Raw genomic sequence first — 22,346 nt, 5'->3', positions numbered from 1 at the left:
GCATTCATTGTAGTTAATACTAAAAAAAATTTTCTTCAAGGAAACGAAGGTTGAGGTTCAGATCTCTTCTGTTGCTTTGCAGGAAAAATAGACTTCCGCTTTTCCTGCCTGGCCCCAGCCCTCAGCTTTTCCTCCCTGGCCCCAGCCCTCAGCTTCTCTGCAGCCACTTATTTCTGTCAGCATTGACGTTACCCTCCTCAAAGTTAGACTGCTTCTCTCCTCGCTTCCCTGTAAGCGGAGCTGAACTTTTTTTTTTTTTTCCTATCCTTTTGTTTGACTCTTTTTCTTTACTCTCTTTTAAAACCGCCAAAAATAAATAAATAAAACCACCATTACCTTATCTTTTACATCTTTTCTTTGCAGATCTATAATCTGGAGCTTTGTTTTATCCTAGTGTAGGAGTCTGATAGGATGAGGGGGAGGGAGGTGCACCTGATATAGGAATGGGTTTTTGTTGGGGCCTTTTCCCCTGGTATTATAGAATACCAGGTAATCCTTAAATGCTCTTATTTGGGGATCTTAAAATTCATCTGCTTCACATATTTATTCATTAAAAAATTTTGAGTCTCTTTTCTGTGTAAGATACCATACACTTTTCTTTGTAATTCACCACATTGTGAATAGGAAAATGAATCAGATATGATCCTAAATTTGAATCCAGTATAACAGTTTACTAGCTATGTAATCCTAGAGAGATGTTTTGTTTTGTTTTGCTTGAAAGCGATAAAATGCCAAGCAACTATAAATAGTAGGAAGAAAAGAATGACATAAACAACCAAAGGAGAGATGTCTTAGGGTAATATGGGATCAGGAGAATTTAGAGGGTGAAAACATAATATCCAGCTAGGGAATCAGGGAGAGGATCAATATAACAGATTTTACCATTAAGTAGAATCAACATATGAACACGTTCATTTGGATATATGACAGAAAATGAGCTAGGAACTGATGTTGCAGAGATGAGGAAGGATGGGAGCCTACCTTCGAGACTTAGAGTCTCCTTGGATGTAAGAGACAGGAAACGGGTAAAGTTAAAAAAAGATTACCAAGTTTTAAGCCTGAGTAACTGGGAAGATGACAAAAAATTTTTAAAAGGACCATATTTGGGAGATAATGTATTAAATATTGGATATGTTGAGGATGCAGTGGTCCCAGTATATATAGATGTGGTCAACCAAGCGTTTAAAAACATGAATCTGAAGCTTATTCTTGCATGCATGGGAAATCATCAAACAGAAATCATCAAATAGAAATGATGAAGTCTTGAAACTGGACAGGTTGCCAAAGGGGAGAGAGGATAAAACAAAATAAAAGAGAAAATAAAAAACAGATTGTGAGGGATTAAGGAGAGACTAGATGGTAAGAAAGCAAAGACAGCAATATATGATTGTAAAGGAGAAAAAAGAAAATAAGTATTCTAAAAAATGAATTTCTGTTAGAAGTTGTCTGATTAAAATCCAAACATAAGAAGATTTTGGAAAAATAGAGACTAAAAGAGAATCAAATAGGACTACTCTGTTAAACTTATCTCAGCATTGTTAAAATGTCAATTATTATATATAACGGCACCATGTATTCTTTTGTAAAGTACTTTACAAATTTTTTATACCAAACGAAACCCACAGATACTTTCTTAAATGAGAAATTTCTTAAAAAAATGTTTGATTCTGGAAGTGATTTTTTAAAAAAAATTGTTTCCTTTTTGTGCAGAATAGTAACCCTAGTCTTGTAAGTAAGAATAAGGTTGGGTATGGCAGCTTAACAATTTTAGGCCATAGGTTCATTTCCTTAAGCTGAAATTTCCATTTCCAGTTCTCCATAGAGTTTTTTTTCAAGGTTAAGCCTATCCAGTTGTTTTTTTTTCTTTCTTTTGGCTCTGTTGGGTCTTCGTTGCTGTGCGTGGGCCTTCTCTGGTTGCGGTGAGCGGGGGCTACTCTTCGTTGTGGTGCGCAGGCTTCTCATTTTGGTGGCCTCTCGTTGCGGAGCACAGGCTCTAGGTGCGCAGTCTTCAGTAGTTGCGGAGCGCAGGCTCTAGGGTGAAGGCTCAGTAGTTGTGGCACAGGGGCTCAGTAGTTGTGGCTCACGGGCTCTAGAATGCAGGCTCAGTAGTTGTGGCTTCATTGCATGAAGCATAGGCTTCATTGCTCTGCGGCATGTGGGATCTTCCCGAACCAGGGATCAAACCCATGTCTCCTGCATTGACAGGCAGATTCCTAACCACTGTGCCACCAAGGAAGTCCTCAGTCCAGTATTAAATCGATATAATTACCTTATACATTTCTCCTTTTATTTTTGGACTTATTATGAGTGACTTTGGAGACCTTTACAGGTAGAAAGTCATAATTCATTTGCGTTCACTTGAGAATCTAGTGGTCTTGTCTTGAAGTTTTTCTTTAGACCAGAAGTGATAGGTTGATTCAAGTGATGATGTTTGTAAAACTAAGAAAAAAATCTAGCAAGGAATAGTCTAAAATTTTGCTTTTGGAAAATTTTAGACCTAAAGGATAGAGAAGCAAAGAGCTCAGAGTGTCATCTTTTAGCATTTTCCAGGTTTTAATTTAATTTCTCTGTGCCTCCATTTTTTAATCTGTGAAGTGAGAGTAATAATTTTACTTTTAGGGCTATTTTATGATTAAATGAGTTAAACTATATAAAACACTTAGAATGGTACCCTTCACATAGTAAATTCTCAGTAAGTGTTACATATCCTTCTTATTTATAAATTAAATATTCTTAACCTCCTTTATCCTTCCTCCTAATGATTCTTTCTCTTAAGGTTAAATGATAGTGAAATTGAACGGCAGCATTTTAAGGACCAAGATATGTATTCTGATAAATCTGATAAAGAAAATGATCAAGAGCATGATGAGTCTGACAATGAGGTGATGGGGAAAAGTGAAGAAAGTGACACAGATACATCAGAAAGGCAAGATGACTCATACATTGAACCTGAGCCTGTTGAGCCTTTAAAGGAGACTACCTACACTGAACAGAGCCATGAAGAACTCGGAGAGGTAACAGTCTGTGATTTTCAGAGATTTTGGTTTTCTAATTCTTGGAAATTTACAGATGAAATTGAAGATATTTGTGTGACCTATTTCTTCTTTTCCTGAAAGAGAATAGTATTTATATAATACCTATTTTATTTTAAAAGTTGCATACATATGAATATATCAAGATTTATAAACAATTAAACACATATACTCGCACAAATACCAATATATTCTATTAAATTTAGAGTTTACATCTTCAGGTTTGCTTTTGAAATAAGATACTCCTTGATGTTATTGCCAGGTACAAAGTAAATTGCAGGGAAACATGAATTTATAACTTTCTTGTTATTGCTAATGCATAGAAGTAAACATAGTATAAAATAATAGAGTATAATGTTTTTTTGTAATGGATTCTTTGTATATATCATTCACTTTATTTAGTGTCTCTTGCGACTACCCTTTTACTAAATTTTATAGGTGTTGACTTATTACCTAATGGGTTATTTTCACATTTTAAGATTGCTTGGAATAGTCTTAGAGAAGATTCATATTTTCAGTATTAGCTGTCTTATCTACATATTTATGTGTCTGAAATAAATATAGTATTTCAGTATTTTTTGTTAATTGCTAAAGGCAGGTGAGGCTTCTCAAACAGAAACTGTGTCAGAAGAAAACAAAAGCCTTATCTGGACACTACTGAAACAAGTCCGTCCTGGCATGGACCTATCCAGGGTGGTTCTGCCTACATTTATTTTGGAACCCCGTTCTTTCCTGGATAAACTTTCAGATTACTACTATCATGCAGATTTCCTATCTGAGTAAGTAAATTCTCATTTCTTAAAATAAAAGATACTTCATGGTTTTCGAGTATTTTCAGAGTGCTGATTTCAGTGGTGATGCTGTACCAAAATCAGGCTCAAATGAGATGCCACTCTCTCTTCTCCACCACTTCTGTAGTTGACCTTAATAAGAAGCAGGTTTAATACTTCGCTGTAATGTTTCCATTTATGAGGTCAAATGGAGAAATCACAAGCTTGAGGAAGACAGGAATTCTGCCCCTGCCTTGACAGCACTGCCATCACAGGCTCCCTGACCTGTGCATTGACCTAACACGGGGAGAGCTGGTTGGCATTCTTGGTTCTCCCCCACCTAAGTCCTCCTTCAGGTCCCATCCTGGGGCTTCTGCTTTTGTTTGTGCTTATTCTCTCTGCATGCAGTGAGGCATGTGCAGCTTATCACAACTGGAACATCCTACTAACTGCTGGCACATGGCATAAATCCCCACTCTCACCTTTGCTTTTCTTCCTGCCAGCTGATCCTGGGAGTAATTCTGAAGAAGGCAGGCATGAGGGAGGTGGAGGAGGAGCTGCCTACCTCTTTCCCAGCAGTTTCTTGGACAATCATACTTTTCCAGGTTTCACTTCCTGCCCCCATTCCAGCAGCAGTTTCAAGGCGCTGTGTTTTCTAAGATACTAGGTTCTGGCCCTGTGACCTGATTTTTAGATTCTGCATTAATACCTGTATTCAGTTTATTCATTGCATTATTAGTCTATTAGTTGCATTAATGAACATTGCAAAAAAAAGAAAAAAGAAGCTGATTCAAAGGATAATTAGTAAACTGTGGGAGATTTTTGCAAATTAAGTCATAAATGAAGTGTTAAGCTCCCTAAGATAACAAGGGCTCTTTTTATTTTAGTGAATGAAAAGAAATTCTTAGTGAATGAAAAAAAACAAGCTGATTCAAAGGATAATTCGTAAACTGGGGGAGATTTTTGCAAATTAAGTCATAAATGAACTGTTAAGCTCCCTAAAATAAAAAGGGCTCTTTTTATTTTAGTGAATGAAAAGAAATCTATGAAAAGAAATTCTTAGTGAATGAAAATGATCAATAACCTAATAGAAAAAGAAGTGGAGGAAATGACCAAGCAGTTTAAAAATGAAGTAATAAAAATAGTCCTTAAGGGCTTCCCTGGTGGCGCAGTGGTTGAGAGTACGCCTGCCAATGCAGGGGACACAGGTTCGTGCCCCGGTCTGGGAAGATCCCACATGCCGCGGAGCAGCTGGGCCTGTGAGCCATGGCCGCTGAGCCTGCGCGTCCGGAGCCTGTGCTCCGCAACGGGAGAGGCCACAGCAGTGAGAGGCCCGCGTACAGCAAAAAAAAAAAAAAAAAAAAATAGTCCTTAAACATGTAAACTTCACTTAAAATAAGAAAAGTGCAAATTCAAACCATAATAAGATCTATTTTCCATCCATCACTTTGACCAAAAATCTAGATGCTTTTATACCCCAGTTCTGCTTCCTTTTATCTATCTAGAAATGTATTTCCCTCAGAATATGAGGCAGGTTCCTATGAATCACAGTAAGATCTTGAGAGATGACCATTTTCCCAAATTAAAAGGTTGCACTTCTGGCAACACACACTGTTGCCAAGGTTGTGTGGCACTCATAGACTGCTGTTGGGTCATACAAACTAGCACAGTGCATTAGAAAGGCATCTGGCAGTATCTACCAAAATTATAAATGTATTCAATCCTTTGATCCAGTAATCCTGCTTCTGGGAATATCTCCTACAGATACAACTCCACATGTACAAAATGACATATATACAAAATTGTTGCAGCAGGGTTTGGAACAGCAAAAGGTTAGATAACTCAAGTGTCCAGCCACAGTTGACTGGTTAAGTAATGTATGGTACATCCACACTAAGGAAGAACTCTATAAACTGATTTGGAGGGATCTTCAGGAGTGTGTGTGTATGTGTGTGTGTGTGTGTGTGTAAAAAGCAAGATACAGAAGAATGCATTTAGTTTGTTCCCCTTTTTTTTTTAAGAAAAAGACTACATATTTGGGACTTCCCTGGTGGCACAGTGGTTAAGAATCCTCCTGCCAGTGCAGAGGATACGGGTTCGATCCCTGGTCCAGGAAGATCCCACATGCCGCAGAGCGACTAAGCCTGTGAGCCACAACTACTGAGCCTGCGCTCGAGAGCCCACGAGCCACAACTCCTGAGCCCCCATGCTGCAGCTACTGAAGTCCGTGTGCTTAAAGCCCGTGCTCCGCAACAAGAGAAGCCATCACACTGAGAAGCCCACGCACCACAATGAAGACCCAACACAGCCAAAGAAAAAAAAGACTACATATTTATATTTGCTTCTTTATACTTCAAGAAAACTATATGAAAAGAAGCAACTAGGGACTTCCCTGGCAGTCCAGTGGTTAATACTCTGTGCTTCCACTGCAGGGGGCGCGGGTTAGATCCCTGGTTGATCCCTGGTCAGGGCGCTAAGATCCCATATGCCACGTGGTGCGGCCAAAAAAAAAAAAGAAGCAGCTAAAAAAAAAGGTTGCCTATGGGAGGTTAAGTAGGAAGAGTATGGAGAGATGGGGCAATAGCAAGACTGTGTACTTCTTTATATTGCTTTGAGTTTTGAACTGTGCATTCTACATACATGTAAAGCTGTAAATAAATTGTGTAGTAAGAGAATTTAAACCAAGAAAAGAAGAGAGCAATCAGAGGGATGTTAACTCCCGAAAAGTTCAGTATTTTCAACTTGGCACAGTTGTCGGCGAGCCTAGGCCTAGCCTCTTCCATCTCACACTTCATCTTCAAAAATCACCACATTGGACCTTCAGACATGCTTGAAGGGAGTAATATAAATAAATTGCCATATATACATATATATATACAAACTCAGAATTCACCTGAAAAACACAATCAGTGTTTTGCAATGTTCATAGAATTAGCAGAAGGGCAAGGGGACAGGTGAGTCATGGCTTTTGAAAATGCCTGTTTTGAAATGAAGATTATTCTTTGATTATCTGTTATATTTGTACAGTTAGTTCACTCTGGAAAATCAGTTGGTAGCACATAGGGGAGGTTGAAGACTAAAGATGGGGTTAAAAATGGGCAGAAAAGTAACCAGATTATGAAAAGTGATTCTTGCAAACTGATTTATATGGTTGTTTTTGCCATCTATTTTGAAAATGAATTATGCTTTCCAGTCATATCTCATATTCAATTGTTGACTTGATTAATATGAGGGAGAATTTGTGATATGTTCTGTAAAATTTTTTCATATATCATTTTATTTTTTAGGGCTGCTCTTGAAGAAAATCCTTATTTCCGTTTGAAGAAAGTAGTAAAATGGTATTTGTCAGGATTCTATAAAAAGCCAAAGGTAATGTTTGTTTTACTTTCTATAGCCTTATATGTGTTCTTTATTCTTTATGTTATCTTTAGATTATTTATTAATAATTGCATTGCAGGGCCTCTTTCAGTTAGCAGAATTGCAAAATACTTGGTTATTTAGACCTGTATTATGATTGAAGTCATTTAATTTTATTTCATGTTACTACTGGGAAATTTTATAAGGATAGTTCCCAGATGATACAGTTAAGCCTATCTTGACTGGTTTAAGTTAGTACTTTGAATCTTCCATATTTATAATTTGAAACTTGTATGTTTTTTACTAGGGACTGAAGAAACCTTATAATCCTATACTTGGTGAGACTTTCCGTTGTTTGTGGATTCATCCCAGAACAAACAGCAAAACTTTTTATATTGCTGAACAGGTATTAGAAATCCATGTTATAGAAATAAAACTGATTTGGAAGTTATTCAGATTTTTTTATAGAAAATGTTAACTCAGTAAACTCACTGTTGATTATAACCTTTCTTACTAGCAAACATTTGGTAAGATTTTAACCTCTTGGTACTGACTACTAAATACCATACTCTTAAGCTACATACTCTCTTACAGTCATGGAATCCTACGATAAAAAATAAATCTTTATTTTTATTGCTCTGCCCCCCCTCCTTTTTCTGGACCAAATACTTCAGTGGTTCCCCAGTTCCTAAATCAAATTTACACCCATTTCTCTGACATTCAGGGTCCTCCATATCTTTCTAAATTTATCTCAAATTACATGCCTTTTTAAGCCCTCCACAGATTCACAATTAGGTAATCTGATATTGCACTTTTTGCCTCATTATTTTTAAATTTAATTCTCCCACCCTATTATATCTTCCCAGCTATTCTTCATCTAAACAAATCCTGACCTGCTTACCTTTCATATACAGAATGTAAGGAGGATGAGAAGACTATGTGTTATTTGAAAAACCTTCCTCTTCCCAAGAGATTTTGATATACTCCTCAGATTGAAACCACTTATCTGTATTAATTTTTTTTAATTAATGATTATACTGTCTTGTATTTTAGTTCACTATAATTCTTCACTAAGTTGAGAAGCTTGAGAAGCATTTGATTTTAGTTTTGTCTCATTTCAAAAAACATGATGTATACATTTTGCAATATTAATTATTAAAATATTTGTTAAAGCTTTTGTTAGTTTCCTACGGTCTATTCAGTAATCTACATGAAGAATAGCCACTGTATTAGTTATTCATTGCTGTATAACAAATTCAAAACTTAATGGCTTAAGACAAAAAACATTTATTATCTCATGCAGTGATGTTCAGGAATCTGAGAACTGTTTAGTTGGGTGGTCTGGCTCGGGATCTCTCCTGAGGTTGAGGTCAAGATATCAGCCAGCTTTGCAATCATCTGAAGGCTTACCTGGGCTGGAGGATTCTGCTTCCAAGCTCATCACATGGCTTTTGACAAGAGTACTCAGTTCCTTGTCACATGGGCCTCTCCATAGAGTTGTTCATAACATGGAAGCTGGCCTTTCAGAGCTAATGATCTTCAAGAGAGAGACACACACACACCAAGGTACATGCTGCATTATAACCTAATTTCAGAAGTGATATACTATTACTTCCACACAAACTAACTTTGGTACAGTGTAAGAGAAGCTCACCTTAATGGTGTGAATACCAGGAGGTGGGTTTCCTTCAGATACATCTTGGAGATTGGTTACTATAATCATCAATATTTAATTTAACTACTTACCAAATGTTTCTTTTAATTCATTATTAGAGTATGCTTTTAAGACTTGAACTTTTGATAATATCACAATAATATGCTTATATTATTATATTTTAATGTATTTTTCCTGTATTCAATAGGTGTCCCATCATCCACCAATATCTGCCTTTTATGTTAGTAACCGAAAAGATGGATTTTGCCTTAGTGGTAGTATCCTGGCTAAGTCCAAGTTCTATGGTGAGTTTACCCGTGTCTCAATCTATATGCTTTTCTGGAAGGTAGTATTTCCTGGTGAGCTTTTATACAGACAATGTCTTGGGCTGTTTTCAGCCATGAATTTATATGTCATTTTACCATTTTTACTTGGGTAATGACCTTTCTTTTTCTGTTGTTTTTCTTTGCTCATTCATAAATAGAGATATGACTCATGTTATTTAAGTGTTCATCACGTACGTGTAAATTTACCACAAGTACCACTTATCAAAAGATAGAATAATGATTGCCCACTACAGCTAACCATTTTAGGCCATAATGTTTTGTTTTGTTTTAGTCTTTGAAAAGAGGAGAAAGCATCCAAATACAGTTAGAATACTTAGTCCAGGGTCAGTCAGTAATGATATTTAACCTTGGATCAAGTAACATACTAACAAAAACTTTTTTAAGTACAAGGGAAAATAAATATGTACAGTAGGAAACCTTAATCTAAAACCTGTGACAATTCAAACAAACAAATCATCCCTTGATGCTTGCTTTGTTTGGGTTTTGGGTTTGATTTTTTTGCCTAGTTTTATATTTTGCTTGTTTCAGAGGGTGATCATTTTCTTCTGAAGGTTACGTATATTTGGGTTATTCCCTCCCCACTGAACCCTCCATCCCTCCATGCCCCTACCCTGACTATAGTTTAAATGACTTTAGTGAATATGTGTTCTACCCTTGTAGAATTTTTATTGAATACCAGGTACATAGCTCACTTTCTGCAATTACTTCAGCAGCTGGCCTTCTTTTTTCTATGTTATAGTACATACAGTTGTGTATATCAGAACTATCTGTTCCTTTATAATTTGAAAGAATTTACTAAATTCAAACTTTGTAGGGACAATTTTTTGCTAACTTCCTCATTTCTTCTTTGGTTATTGACTTGCCCATATAGAAACTTCTTGCTAGGAGAGTTTGATAGTTTGTATTGTTTTAGGAATTAGTTCATTTTCTTGAATCTAAATTAAGTTAAATTTAATGACATCTGGGTAGAGTATATTCCTCTTAACAAGTAGTCTCTTGACTTTTTTTTTTTTTTTGCGGTACGCGGGCCTCTCACCGCTGTGGCCTCTCCCGCTGCGGAGCACAGGCTCCGGACGCGCAGGCTCAGCGGCCACGGCCCACGGGCCCAGCCACTCCGCGGCACGTGGGATCCTTCCGGACCGGGGCACGAACCCGTGTCCCCTGCATCGGCAGGCGGACTCTCAACCACTGCGCCACCAGGGAAGCCCTCTCTTGACATTTTGATGTACTAAATTATCAGTTTTTCCTTTGCTGGTTTTTGCTTTTGGTGTCACAATTAGAAAACCCTTTCTCTCTTCAGCTTATATAATAATTCGCTCACATGTTCTCATATTTTTATGCTTTCACTGCTCTTTAGTTTGCCTGAAATTTATTTCTTTGTATATAGTGTGTATGAAGTGAAGCAAGAGCATAACTTTCTCTTCCCAAAAGCCAATAAATTTTCTCAGTATTTGGTTTATTTATCACTGTTTTTTAATGCCATTATTTTCTATTTCAAGGGCTATCTTCTTGGATCTATGGATCTGTTTTTTCTTGTACCACTAGTCTTTGCCCTAAGAACCATTCATTTTTAAATGGCTTTCTGATATTCTGCAGAGCAGATAAAATATAGGTACTTAGTCACTTTGCTATGGGTTGAATAATTTATCATCATTTGGGAGAACTGCTCTTGTTTTTCAAACGGTATGCATAAACCATCAATTTCATAATCAGAGTATCAGTTAAAATTTTGGAGTCCTGAATCCCAATCTTGACTTACCAAATCAAAATCACTGGGCTCAAGTATATTCTTTTTTAATATAAATTTATTTATATTATTTTATTTTTGGTTGCATTGGGTCTTTGTTGCTGTACGCGGGGCTTTTCTCTAGTTTGGCGATCGGGGGCTACTCTTTGTTGTGACGCGTGGGCTTCTCACTGTGGTGGCCTCTCTTGTTGCATAGCACGGACTCTGGGCACACGGGCTTCAGTAGTTGCAGCACACGGGCTCAGTAGTTATGGCTCGTGGGCTCCAGAGCGCAGGCTCAGTAGTTGTGGTGCATGGGCTTAGTTGCTCTGCGGTATGTGGGATCTTCCCAGACCAGGGCTCGAACCCCTGTCCCCTGTATTGGCAGGCAGATTCTTAACCACTGTGCCACCAGGGAAACCCAAGAATATACATTTTTACAATCTCCTCAGGTAATTCTAATGTGCAGTAAAATCTGAAATGGCTTATGATATAATGTTAAGTGAAAAGCAGAGTACATATATGCTCTGAGTCAACTCTGCTTTAAAACATGTATACATTCATATATAGGAAAAAAAGATGCAAGGAATTATATCAAGATTTCATGATTAACCTGAATGATGGAATTATGGGTAATTATCGTTGGATTTTTCAACTTTCCCACAAAGAGCAAGTATTTCCTTTAAAATAAGAGAACATTCAGTTATTTTAAGATATAGTATGGTTATGAATACTATATAATAAGAGAGAAATGATTTTAAGAGAGAAATGTGTTAAGAATGTATGTGAACAACAGTGTCTGAATAAGGTCCTACTAGACCAGTCCTTCTCCTCTGGACATCTGGCCCTAATACAGAAAGCAGCTATTAATACGTGAAAACATTCAAGAGAGCAATTGCAGGCCAATTTAGTGGAAAGTCCACAGTCATACAACAGAAATTATACAGAATGAATCCTCGTTTCCGTGACTTTCAGCCTCAGGTCAGGTACAGTTAGCAGGGTAAACTGGTGGAAACATTGCAGCCTTTCTGACCTGGGGAACCAAACACTAAATTTGGAGAAACTGTGGCCACTGGACAGAGAACAGGAACCTGAAAAGTAAAAGAGCCAGAGAGGGGATCCTGAATTCTCTCTGCCTACCTCTCTGGCTAAATCCAGAACAAAACTGCCACCCAAAAAAAAAACCAAAGTTCGTAATTTGAGTCCAATCGAATAATTGCATGCTAAGACAAAAGAACAACTTTCATTGGAGAAAAATAATAGAATTCAGAGTCTCTACAACTCAACATTTATAATGTCCAGAATCGAATACAAAATTACCTAACTTAAAGACCCAGGAAAATGGAACATATTCTCAAAGGAAAAGAAAATCAACTGAGACAAACCCCAGGATATACTGTTGGAAGTAGCACACAAGGATTTTTAAGTGGCTAAAATAAGTGCCCTTAAATAAGTAAAAGAAAATATGGTCACAGTGAATGAAAAAATTGTACAGCTTAGAAGAAAAGTAGAAATAGATATATTTCAAAAATTAAATAGAAATTCTAGAACTGAAAAATTCAGTATTTTAAATTAAAAATTCATAGAGTGAACTTTACAGCAGAGTGGAGATGATAGAGAAGAAAATAAGTGAGCTTGTAAATAGATAAATAGAAATCCAATGTGGAAAGCACAGAGAAAAATTATATTAAAAAATGAACAGAGACCCAGATATCTGTTAAATAATATCACGTGGTCTAACATACGTGTTACTGGAGTCCCAGAAGGGGAGAGAAAATGGAACAGGAAAATAATGAATTGATGATGCTTAACATCACTAATCATTAGAGAAATGCAAATCAAAACTACAATGAGGTATCACCTCACACCAGTCAGAATGGCCTTCATCAAAAAATCTACAAACAATAAATGCTAGAGAGGGTGTGGAGAAAGGGAACCCTCTTGCACTGTTGGTGGGAATGTAAATTGATACAACCACTATGGAGAACAGTATGGTGGTTCCTTAAAAGACTAAAAATAGAACTACCGTACAACCCAGCAATCCCACTATTGGGCATATACCCTGAGAAAACCGTAATTCAAAAAGAGTCATGTATCACAATGTTCACTGCAGCTCTATTCACAATAGCCAGGACATGGAAGCAACCTAAGTGTCCATCGACAGATGAATGGATATAGAAGATGTGGCACATATATACAATGGAATATTACTCAACCATAAAAAGAAACGAAACTGAGTTATTTGTAATGAGGTGGATGGACCTAGAGTATGTCATACAGAGTGAAGTAAATCAGAAAGAGAAAAACAAATACCACATGCTAACACATATATATGGAATCTAAAAAAAAAAAAAAATTGGTTCTGAAGAAACTAGGGGCAGAACAGGAATAAAGACGCAGATGTAGAGAATGGACTTGAGGACACAGGGAGGGGGAAGGGTAAGCTGGGACGAAGTGAGAGAGTGGCATGGACATATATACACTACCAAACGTAAAATAGATAGCTAGTGGGAAGCAGCCGCATAGCACAGGGAGATCAGCTCGATACTTTTTGACCACCTAGAGGGGTGGGATAGGGAGGGTGGGAAGGAGATGCAACAGGGAGGAGATATGGGGATATATGTATATGTATAGCTGATTCACTTTGTTATAAAGCAGGCACTAACACACCATTGTAAAGCAATTATACTCCAATAACGATGTTAAAAAAAATGAGTTGATGCAAAAGTTTTCCAAATATAACGAAAGGTATAAATTTACACATTCAAGATGCTCAAAGCATACCAAGCAGAATAAACATTAAGATGGCTAAACCAATGCATGCGGGATCTTGGTTCCCCAACCAGGGATCGAGCCCATGCCCCCTGTAGTGGAAGTGCAGTCTTAACCACTGGACCACCAGAGAAGTTCCCAAATCCCACTTCTTTAACTTCGAGTTCTAGAAAACTGGTGGAGTGGGAATCCATCAATGTCCTAGAGAAGGCAATACAGGGAATTTCCTGACAGTCTAGTGGTTAGGGAAAAAAAACAAAAAAGATGGCTAAGCCAAGACACAATGTACTCAAACTATTTAAAGCCAAAGATCAAAGACAAATCTTGAAAACAAAAAGAGAAAAGCAGTATAATACATTCAGGGAAATAATGATTCTGTAATGGCCAACTTCTTATTAGAATCTGTGAAGAACTCAGGGAAATGGAACATCTCTATAGTGTTGAAAGAAAATATTCTTCAAGAATAAAGTCATTTTCAGATAAAATAAAACTAAAAGAATTTGTTGCCAGAAGAGTCATACTACAAGAAAAGCTAAATAAAGTTCTTCAAGCTAAAGGTAAATGATACTAGATAAAAACCCAGATCCTCAGAATGGACAGAAGATTGTAAGAAATGATAAGTATCTAGTAAATCCAAAAGACATTTTTTTTTACTTTTTCTTCTCAATTTGTTTATAATATATATTACTGTTCAAAACAAAGAATGTTAACATTGCCTTGTGAATTTTATAGCATATGCAGATATAACTATAGCATAAAGGCTTAAAGGAGAGTGGACATACAGATTGCAAAGTTTCTACATTTTATAAAAGTGGTTAATTTAATTGTAAGTGGCGTGTGAAATTTTAAAGATAAATATTTGTAATCCCTAAAGCACTGGTCCTCAACTTTGGGGCCCAGGAGACATTTGGCAATGGCCAGAGATATTTTGGTTTTCCAGTTGGTATATCCAGTAGTTTGAGGCCAGGGATGCTGCTAAATATCCTACAATGCACAGGACAACCCACCACAACAAAGAATTATCCAGCCCCAACAGCAGTAGCGCCACTGTTGAGAAACGCTAGTTTAGAGCATGTGCGTGTGCACATGAGCATACACACATCCACACAATAATGATAAGCATAAGTAAAAAGCCAATAAGATTATTGAAAATGAAATTCTAAAAAAAAATTCAAATTATTTTTTAAAGTAGCAGGAAAACTTGATCAAGGCATAAAAATCAGAGAGGAACAACAGAAAATACACAGTAACATGGCAGATAAAAAACCCATCGTAATTATATCAGTGTTAATGGTCAAAATAATCCAATTTAAAGACAGATTGTCAGATTGAATAAAACAGCAAGGATAGATCCACTTTAAGTGTAAAGACACAAATAGGTTGAAAGTATATGGATAGAAAAAATTAAAAGCTAAACTATGTGAACATTAAGTTCAAGTATGATTGAGTGGCTATATTAATAAACTTTTAAGACAAAAAGTTTTAAAGAGATAAAAAAGGAGTATTTCATAATGATAAAAGGTTTAGTACGTCAGGAAAGCATAATAATCACAAATGTATATCAAATCATAGAACCTCAAAATACATGAAGCAAAAACAATTAGGGGGAGAAATAGGCAATTCCAAAATCATATTTAGATTAACACTGTCTCCTCAGCAGATGATAAGACAACTAGATGAAATATAAGCAAAGACATATAGACCTGAAAAACACTATCAACACCTTACCTTAATTGATATTTCTAGAACATTACAGGCAACAGTTACAGAATATACATTGTGTTCAAGTACACATATGGTTTTTCACTGGTATAGATCACATGTTTGACCATAAAACAACTCTCCATAAATTTCAAAAGATGGAAATCATACAGAATATGTTCTGCAACCTTTATGAAATAGAATTAGAAATAAATGACAAGATATCGAGGTAAACTCCAAATATTTAGAAATTAAATAACACACTTCTAAATAATTCATGGGCCAAAGAAGAAATCACAAGAGAAATTAGAAAATATTTAAGACTAGATGATATGAAAATACAGCATATCAAAATTTGTAGGATACAGCAAAAGGGATGCTTAGAGAGAGATTTATAACTTTAAATTAGAAAAAAAGAAAGAACCAAATCAGTGATCTAACTTTTTACCCCATGAAGTTAGAAAAAGCTAATCAAATTTCAGGTAGGTAGAAGAAAGGAAATAATAATGAGCAGACATCAGTGTAGAAAGTGGACAGACAATTGAGAAAATCAGGGAACCCAAGAGTTGCTTTTAGACTGATCAAAATAAAGAATACAAATCAGGAATAAAATGAGCAGAATCACTACGGATCCTACAGACACTGAAAAGATGATAAGGAAATATTATGGATAATTTTATGACAATAAATTTGACAGCTTGGATGAAACGGGCAAATCCCTTAAAAAACACAAATTACCAAAACCGACCCAAGAAGAAATGTAAAATTATAATAGCCTTAAATCAGTGGAAGAAATTGAATTAGTAATTTTAAATCTTCCTTCAAAGATATAGTCCAGGGCTTCCCTGGTGGCACAGTGGTTAAGAATCCACCTGCAAATGCAGGGGACACGGGTTCGGGCCCTGGTCTGGGAAGATCCCACATGCCGTGGAGCAACTAAGCCCGTGCACCACAACTACTGAGCCTGTGCTCTAGAGCCTGCGAGCCACAACTACTGAAGCCCGCGCGCCTAGAGCCCGTGCTCTGCAACAAGAGAAGCCACCGCAGTGAGAAGCCAGCGCACTGCAACAAAGGGTAGCCCCCGCTCACTGCAACTAGAGAAAGCCCACACACAACAAAGAAGACCTAATGCAGCCAAAAATAATTAATTTAAAAAAGAATTATAAAAAAGTTATGGTCCAGGCCCAGATATTTTGAGTTCTTGTAAATATTTAAGGAAGAAATAATGCCAATTCTGTACAGCTTCTTACAGAAGATAGAAGAGGAGGAAACACTTTTCAGCTATTTTATGAGGCCAGACATTATCCCCAAACCAGACATTATCAGAAAACTGTAGATCAACATCTTTCTTGAATATACCTGCAAAAATCCTTAACAAATTAGTAACAAATCAATATATATATAAACGGTAATACACACACATAATTGGATATCTAAAAATGATATATGTCATGATCAATATATTTAAAAGATAATATATCATGATCAAGTGGGGTTTATCTCACAAATACAAGGTTGGCATATCACCTGAAAAACAATCAGTGTAATTCATATTAATAGAATAAAGGAAAATCATATCATTTTAATAGATTCAGAAAAAGCATTTGACAAAATTCAATATCCATTCATGATAAAAGCTCTCAACAAACTAGGACTAGATTAAAGGTATCTATGAAAAATAAATAGCCAACTTAATACTCTTATGTTGAAAATAGAACAATTTTTACTTAAGGTCAGGTACAAGGCAAGCATATTCACTCTCACCACTTCTGTATGAAATTCTGTTAGAAGTCCTAGCCAATGCAGTAGACAAGTTAAAGAACAAGCATACAGATTAGAAAGGAAGAAGTTAAACCACATACATACCTGATCTATATAGAAAATCCTCTAAAATATACCACCATACTACTAGAACTAATGAGTGAATTTCGTAAGGTTGTAGGATACATGATCAAAATACAAAAATCAATTGTATTTCTATATACTAGAAATGTACACTTGCAGAATGGAATTTAAAAAATAACTCTGATTACAATAGTATCTTAAAAATAAAATATTTAAGAGTAAATTTAATGAAAGATATATAAGACCTGTACACTGAAAACTACAAAGCATTGCTGAGGAAAATTAAAGAAGATAAGTAAATGGAGAGATATACTATGTTCATACATTAGATTTTTCAGTATTGTTAAAGTGGCATGAAATGATGATACAATAACATGGATGAGTCTGAAAAATATTTTGCTAAGTGAAAGAAATCAGACACAATAAACTACATATTCTATGATGCCATCTATACAAAATTCTAAAATAGGCCAAACTATAGTGATAGAAACCAGACCAGTGGTTTCCTTGGGCTGGAGGAAAAGATTGACTGCCAAGGAGCAGGGATTGTGCTGGTGGAGGTTACGTGACTGGATACAATTGCTAAGACTATCAAAATGCACCATTAAAATGGGTCACTTACTGTATGTAAATTATACTTCAATAAAGCTCTCAATGGGGGAAATATATATATTTATATATTTATATATATATATATATATATATATATATATATATATATATGAAAAGCTAGAAGAAAATACCATGAAATTTTATCATCAATTGCATTTTGGTGGGTTATGCATATTTGAAATTTTTTCTAAATTAGCCATAGTATTATTATATCAATTATACGTACTTAAAGCTTGGGACTTAACGAAGTAATGTGTCTTACAGATAAGAAATAATGTTTTTATTCAAAAAAGGGCATATTAAGCTATACAGTGAAATAGTGTTTTACGGCATGTTCTACATGTTTAAGATTTTTTTTAAGAGCCTCATGTAAAATAACACAACAAACATATAATGAGTACCTTTTAAAAGTACTCGTTTTGTAAGAATAGGAACATGGATCGAATATGTTTTGGGTATAAGACAACAAATATATGTTTGGACACATTGAGACTGAGACATTTTTAAGACATTCCACTGTAGATATCTGGTAGGTGTCCTAAATACGTTTTGTTTGTTTTGAATTGGCTGAATTATTTTTGTGAAACTTAAAAAACAATATTTATTTCAGGAAACTCATTATCTGCACTATTAGAAGGAGAAGCACGGTTAACTTTCTTGAATAGAGGCGAAGATTATGCAATGACAATGCCATATGCTCATTGTAAAGGTAAATATTTTCTATACTTGAGTTAGGTTTTTTTTAAACCTTCTTTTTAAGTAAGTGTATTTGACTGTAATTTATGTTTTGAGGTTGATGGAGTCAGCCTTTTGTTTGAAAGTGTCCTTGGTTTACAGATACTTGAGATCACTGTTATCATCTGCTGAATATTTCTATGATGAATTAATTCACCACAGTAGATTTTTTGTGACACATACTTTATTTGGAAGAGGCTGATTTATAATAATGGAATTTCATTTGCCTTGTCTACGAGTTGTAAAATTTGATGAAACTGACCGCTATTTCCGAATCCTCAAAAGTGATTTTTATCTTCTTGCACCACCACCCCTTTTTAAAATTTTAATGCACTGCTTTTCATTGTAACAAGTTCTTTAAAATTTTTTCTCATCCTTGTTTGGCAGTTTGTTAAAAATTAATGTATTATGCTTTTTCCCCATTATTTAGTATACAGATAAAAGTATTAAATAATAACTATCATTTAAAACAGGCCAGGCACCCAACTATTCTGTGCACTTTACATTTATAAGCTCATTTAATCATTCCAGCAGCCCTATAAAGTAGGTAATATTATCCCTGTTTTATGAACGAGGAGGATAAGGCAGAAAGAGGTTAATTTGCCTGAGATCACACAGCTCTGCAATCTGCACTGCTATGCTATATGGCATCATCTTAAACACTCAGCTTGGTCATTATCTTTACCCTTCTTTCCAACCCATTTCTTAAAAATAACTTTTTAGGGTAATTATCCTCTATTTTAGGAACTGATTCATGAAAACATAGAAATTATTTAATATGACCTCATTTCACAGATGAAAAAACCAGGAGGGTTAAGAATCTTATCTAAAGCCAGACCAGCTAGTTAGTAAGAATGCTGAGACTAAACTCTAGGCTTGTTGACTCCCATCCACTGTGCAGGACTGCCAACTTGTGACCTCAGGCTAGGTAATTCTTTGAGTTTCATGTATGGTTCTTGAAATAGACATGAAGTGAAATATCTGAAATCATGAAATGAATTTATGAGAAATATACTTTTAAATTTTAAATAATTTAGAATAAATAAAATGATATTTCATGTAGAGAGATACCTAATGTCATACCCAAATAGCAACAGGGAAAATTTTTTTTTTCATAGCAGTGTTTTTATTGCACGGAAAAAAGGAGAGATCATAACCCCTTGTGAATGAGGAAATGATTATTTTCTACCTTCGTGTATTTTCTAAGATGTGTTCTCCAAATCACTAGTCTCAAATTGTTGTATAAAATAAGAATTCCATAGCCAAATAAATATGAGAAGCATTGCATAGTCTGTTCCTCTCTTGAAAATTAACATTGTGCATTTGCATATTAAAGGCTGCCTTAAGAGTTGAGTCCAACTTGGAGGGCATTATGCTAAGTGAAATAAGTCAGAAAAAGACAAATACTGTATGATATCACTTATATTCAATACATGGAATCTAAAAAATACAATGAACTAGTGAATATAACAAAAAAAGAAGCAGATTCACAGGTACAGAGAACACACTAGTGGTTGCCATTGGGGAGGGGGGTGCATTATAGGTGTGGAGGACTAGGAGGTACAAACTATTGGTAAGATAGGCTCAAGGCTCAATGATGTACTGTACAACACGGGGAATATAGCCAAGATTTTGTAATAACTGTAAATGGAGAGTAACCTTTAAAAATTATATTAAAAAATTTGAAAAAGTTTTAAATCCTATCTAAAATGTTGAGTTTAAAAATCAAATCGGAGAAAGATGTGTATAGTATGATTGTGTGCAAAATGAGCTTATGTGGTTTCTATGTATGCATAGTAAAAATATACAAACTATGGGAATGATGAACATTGGGGAAAAAAAAAAGTTTAGTCCAAGAACAGATATACACACACACACACACACACACACACACACACACACACACACACACAGCCTGTTTAACTCGTCAAACTCAGAATTTCTCCAACTGTTTTTAGTCAAGAACCAAAATACAGAGATTTTTAAATTTATCTTACTTATACAGTTGATTCTTGTTATTTGTAGTACTTATGTCCTATAAAGTCACCACAGACACTGAATTAATGAATACTAAACTGTTGCTCCTAGAGGAAACACATGGTTAGGTTCCTGTGAGCCTCTTGTCACAGCATTTTCATCAACCAATCAAAGCATAACTTTGTTTCTTTTTAAAGACACCATATTACATATATACTTTTGATTCATTAGCATTGAACTAACAGCCAACAGCACTATAACTCATGCCTGAACCAAGCTTTAACATACATATTTTCTCCATAAAGTACATCACAACCTTCTGTGCTTAGGAAAACCAGATAGCACTTATTTGGGGGCCATTGTAAATAGTAAAAATCACCAACAAAAAACACAAAAATGTGGCACTAAATATACTGCAGAAAAGACACTTGTTTACTACATGAGTAATGAAGCCAGAAGTCAAGAGTCTCACCTTGTTTGACTTCAGCTTCAGTGTGCACATTGGACAACAAATATTTCACCACTCTGCACACGTCCATGAATGACTGCAAAAATGCTGTGGGTATTGATTTTGGGATTACTAATATATTTTAGTGAGAATATAAATTTGTAAATATAGACTCTGGAAATAATGTGGATCAACTGTTATCTATTCAAATCCTACAGAACCAACTTTACGTGCATATTATAGATTGTAATTGAGTAGGACAGAATCCTCTTGAATTATTTCTCTTAGAAGATTAGATTATAAAGTTCTACTTGTTATTAGCAAGTCTCTCTCTCTTTCTCTTTAACCTTTTGTCAAAATTGTTTTTTTTCTTTAGGAATTCTTTATGGCACAATGACACTGGAGCTTGGTGGAACAGTCAATATTACATGTCAAAAAACTGGATACAGTGCAATACTTGAATTCAAACTAAAGGTTAGTAGAGAATGATAGGAGGTATCATCTAATTAAAGAAGAGCTATACGATGTATATTGAACAAAGCAAGATTTAGTTTCTAATTAAAAACTAAATATAAGAGCATAGAATTCATGAAAGGGCAGCCTTGGAAGATCCAAATCAACAGAAAGCCATGATTTGTTGTTTTTAATTTTAATTAATAAAACTGTTGGCACTATAATAAGAGATTTAAGAAGAGGATGAATGGAAATTTCTTAGTAAATTGAAACATTGCTTTATAGAATACCAAAAAGTATGTACCCTCCCAAGAAAAGCATATATCAGCTTGAGCTATGCTGTGTACACTAACAGTTTTATTATTTACTATTTCCACCTAACACTTTACTCTTAAAACTCACGAGCTTAGAAACAGCTATGTTCTGTTCCTTAGGAGTCCTGTGGGCCAGGAATTTGGACAGGGCATATTGGGGATGGCTTATCTCTGCTACATAATGGCTGAGGCAACAGTTAGGAAGACTTTCAGGCTATGAGAGACTCAACAGTTGGGGCCTGGTAACATCTGAAGGCTCATCACTTACATGTCTGATGACATGTAAGTCATCACATGTTGGGATGACTGAAAGACTAGGACTGCAGATCTGAGCACCTGTAAACATGACTTTTTCATGTGGTTTGTCTTCCTCACATCATGGGAACTTCAAGGTAGTCAGACTTCTTACTTGGCAGCTCAGGGTTCCAAGGACAAGTGTCCTGTGAGGAAGGCAGAAGCTGCATTGCTGTCCATGACCTAGACTCAGAAATCAAATTACATCATTTCCACCATTCTCTACTAGTTGAAGAATTACAAACCCACCTAAATTCAAAGGGATGCAGACCCCACTTCTCAGTGAGAGGGTGACAGGATCTTATTGAG

At 35.7% G+C, this 22,346-nt stretch overlaps 1 protein-coding gene across 5 annotated transcripts in view; it reads left to right on the top strand.

Annotated features, from left to right (window-relative positions):
- The window catches only part of OSBPL8 (oxysterol binding protein like 8), a 194,054-nt gene that overhangs the window by 144,357 nt on the left and 27,351 nt on the right, over positions 1-22,346 (top strand). For all 5 annotated transcript variants that reach the window (XM_049694982.1, XM_004271572.4, XM_012533688.3 and 2 more), the window contains 7 exons: positions 2,777-3,014; positions 3,627-3,811; positions 7,090-7,171; positions 7,467-7,565; positions 9,022-9,118; positions 18,427-18,525; positions 21,353-21,450. In XM_049694982.1, the coding sequence (XP_049550939.1) occupies positions 2,777-3,014; positions 3,627-3,811; positions 7,090-7,171; positions 7,467-7,565; positions 9,022-9,118; positions 18,427-18,525; positions 21,353-21,450 (898 nt within the window). The remainder of the gene's footprint in view (positions 1-2,776; positions 3,015-3,626; positions 3,812-7,089; positions 7,172-7,466; positions 7,566-9,021; positions 9,119-18,426; positions 18,526-21,352; positions 21,451-22,346) is intronic.

The sequence above is a fragment of the Orcinus orca genome, chromosome 11 (genome assembly GCF_937001465.1).
Source record: "Orcinus orca chromosome 11, mOrcOrc1.1, whole genome shotgun sequence".
Classification (NCBI taxonomy): Eukaryota; Metazoa; Chordata; class Mammalia; order Artiodactyla; family Delphinidae; genus Orcinus; species Orcinus orca.
Note: the sequence above shows the minus strand (reverse complement) of the source record. Positions and strands in the feature narration are given on the sequence as shown.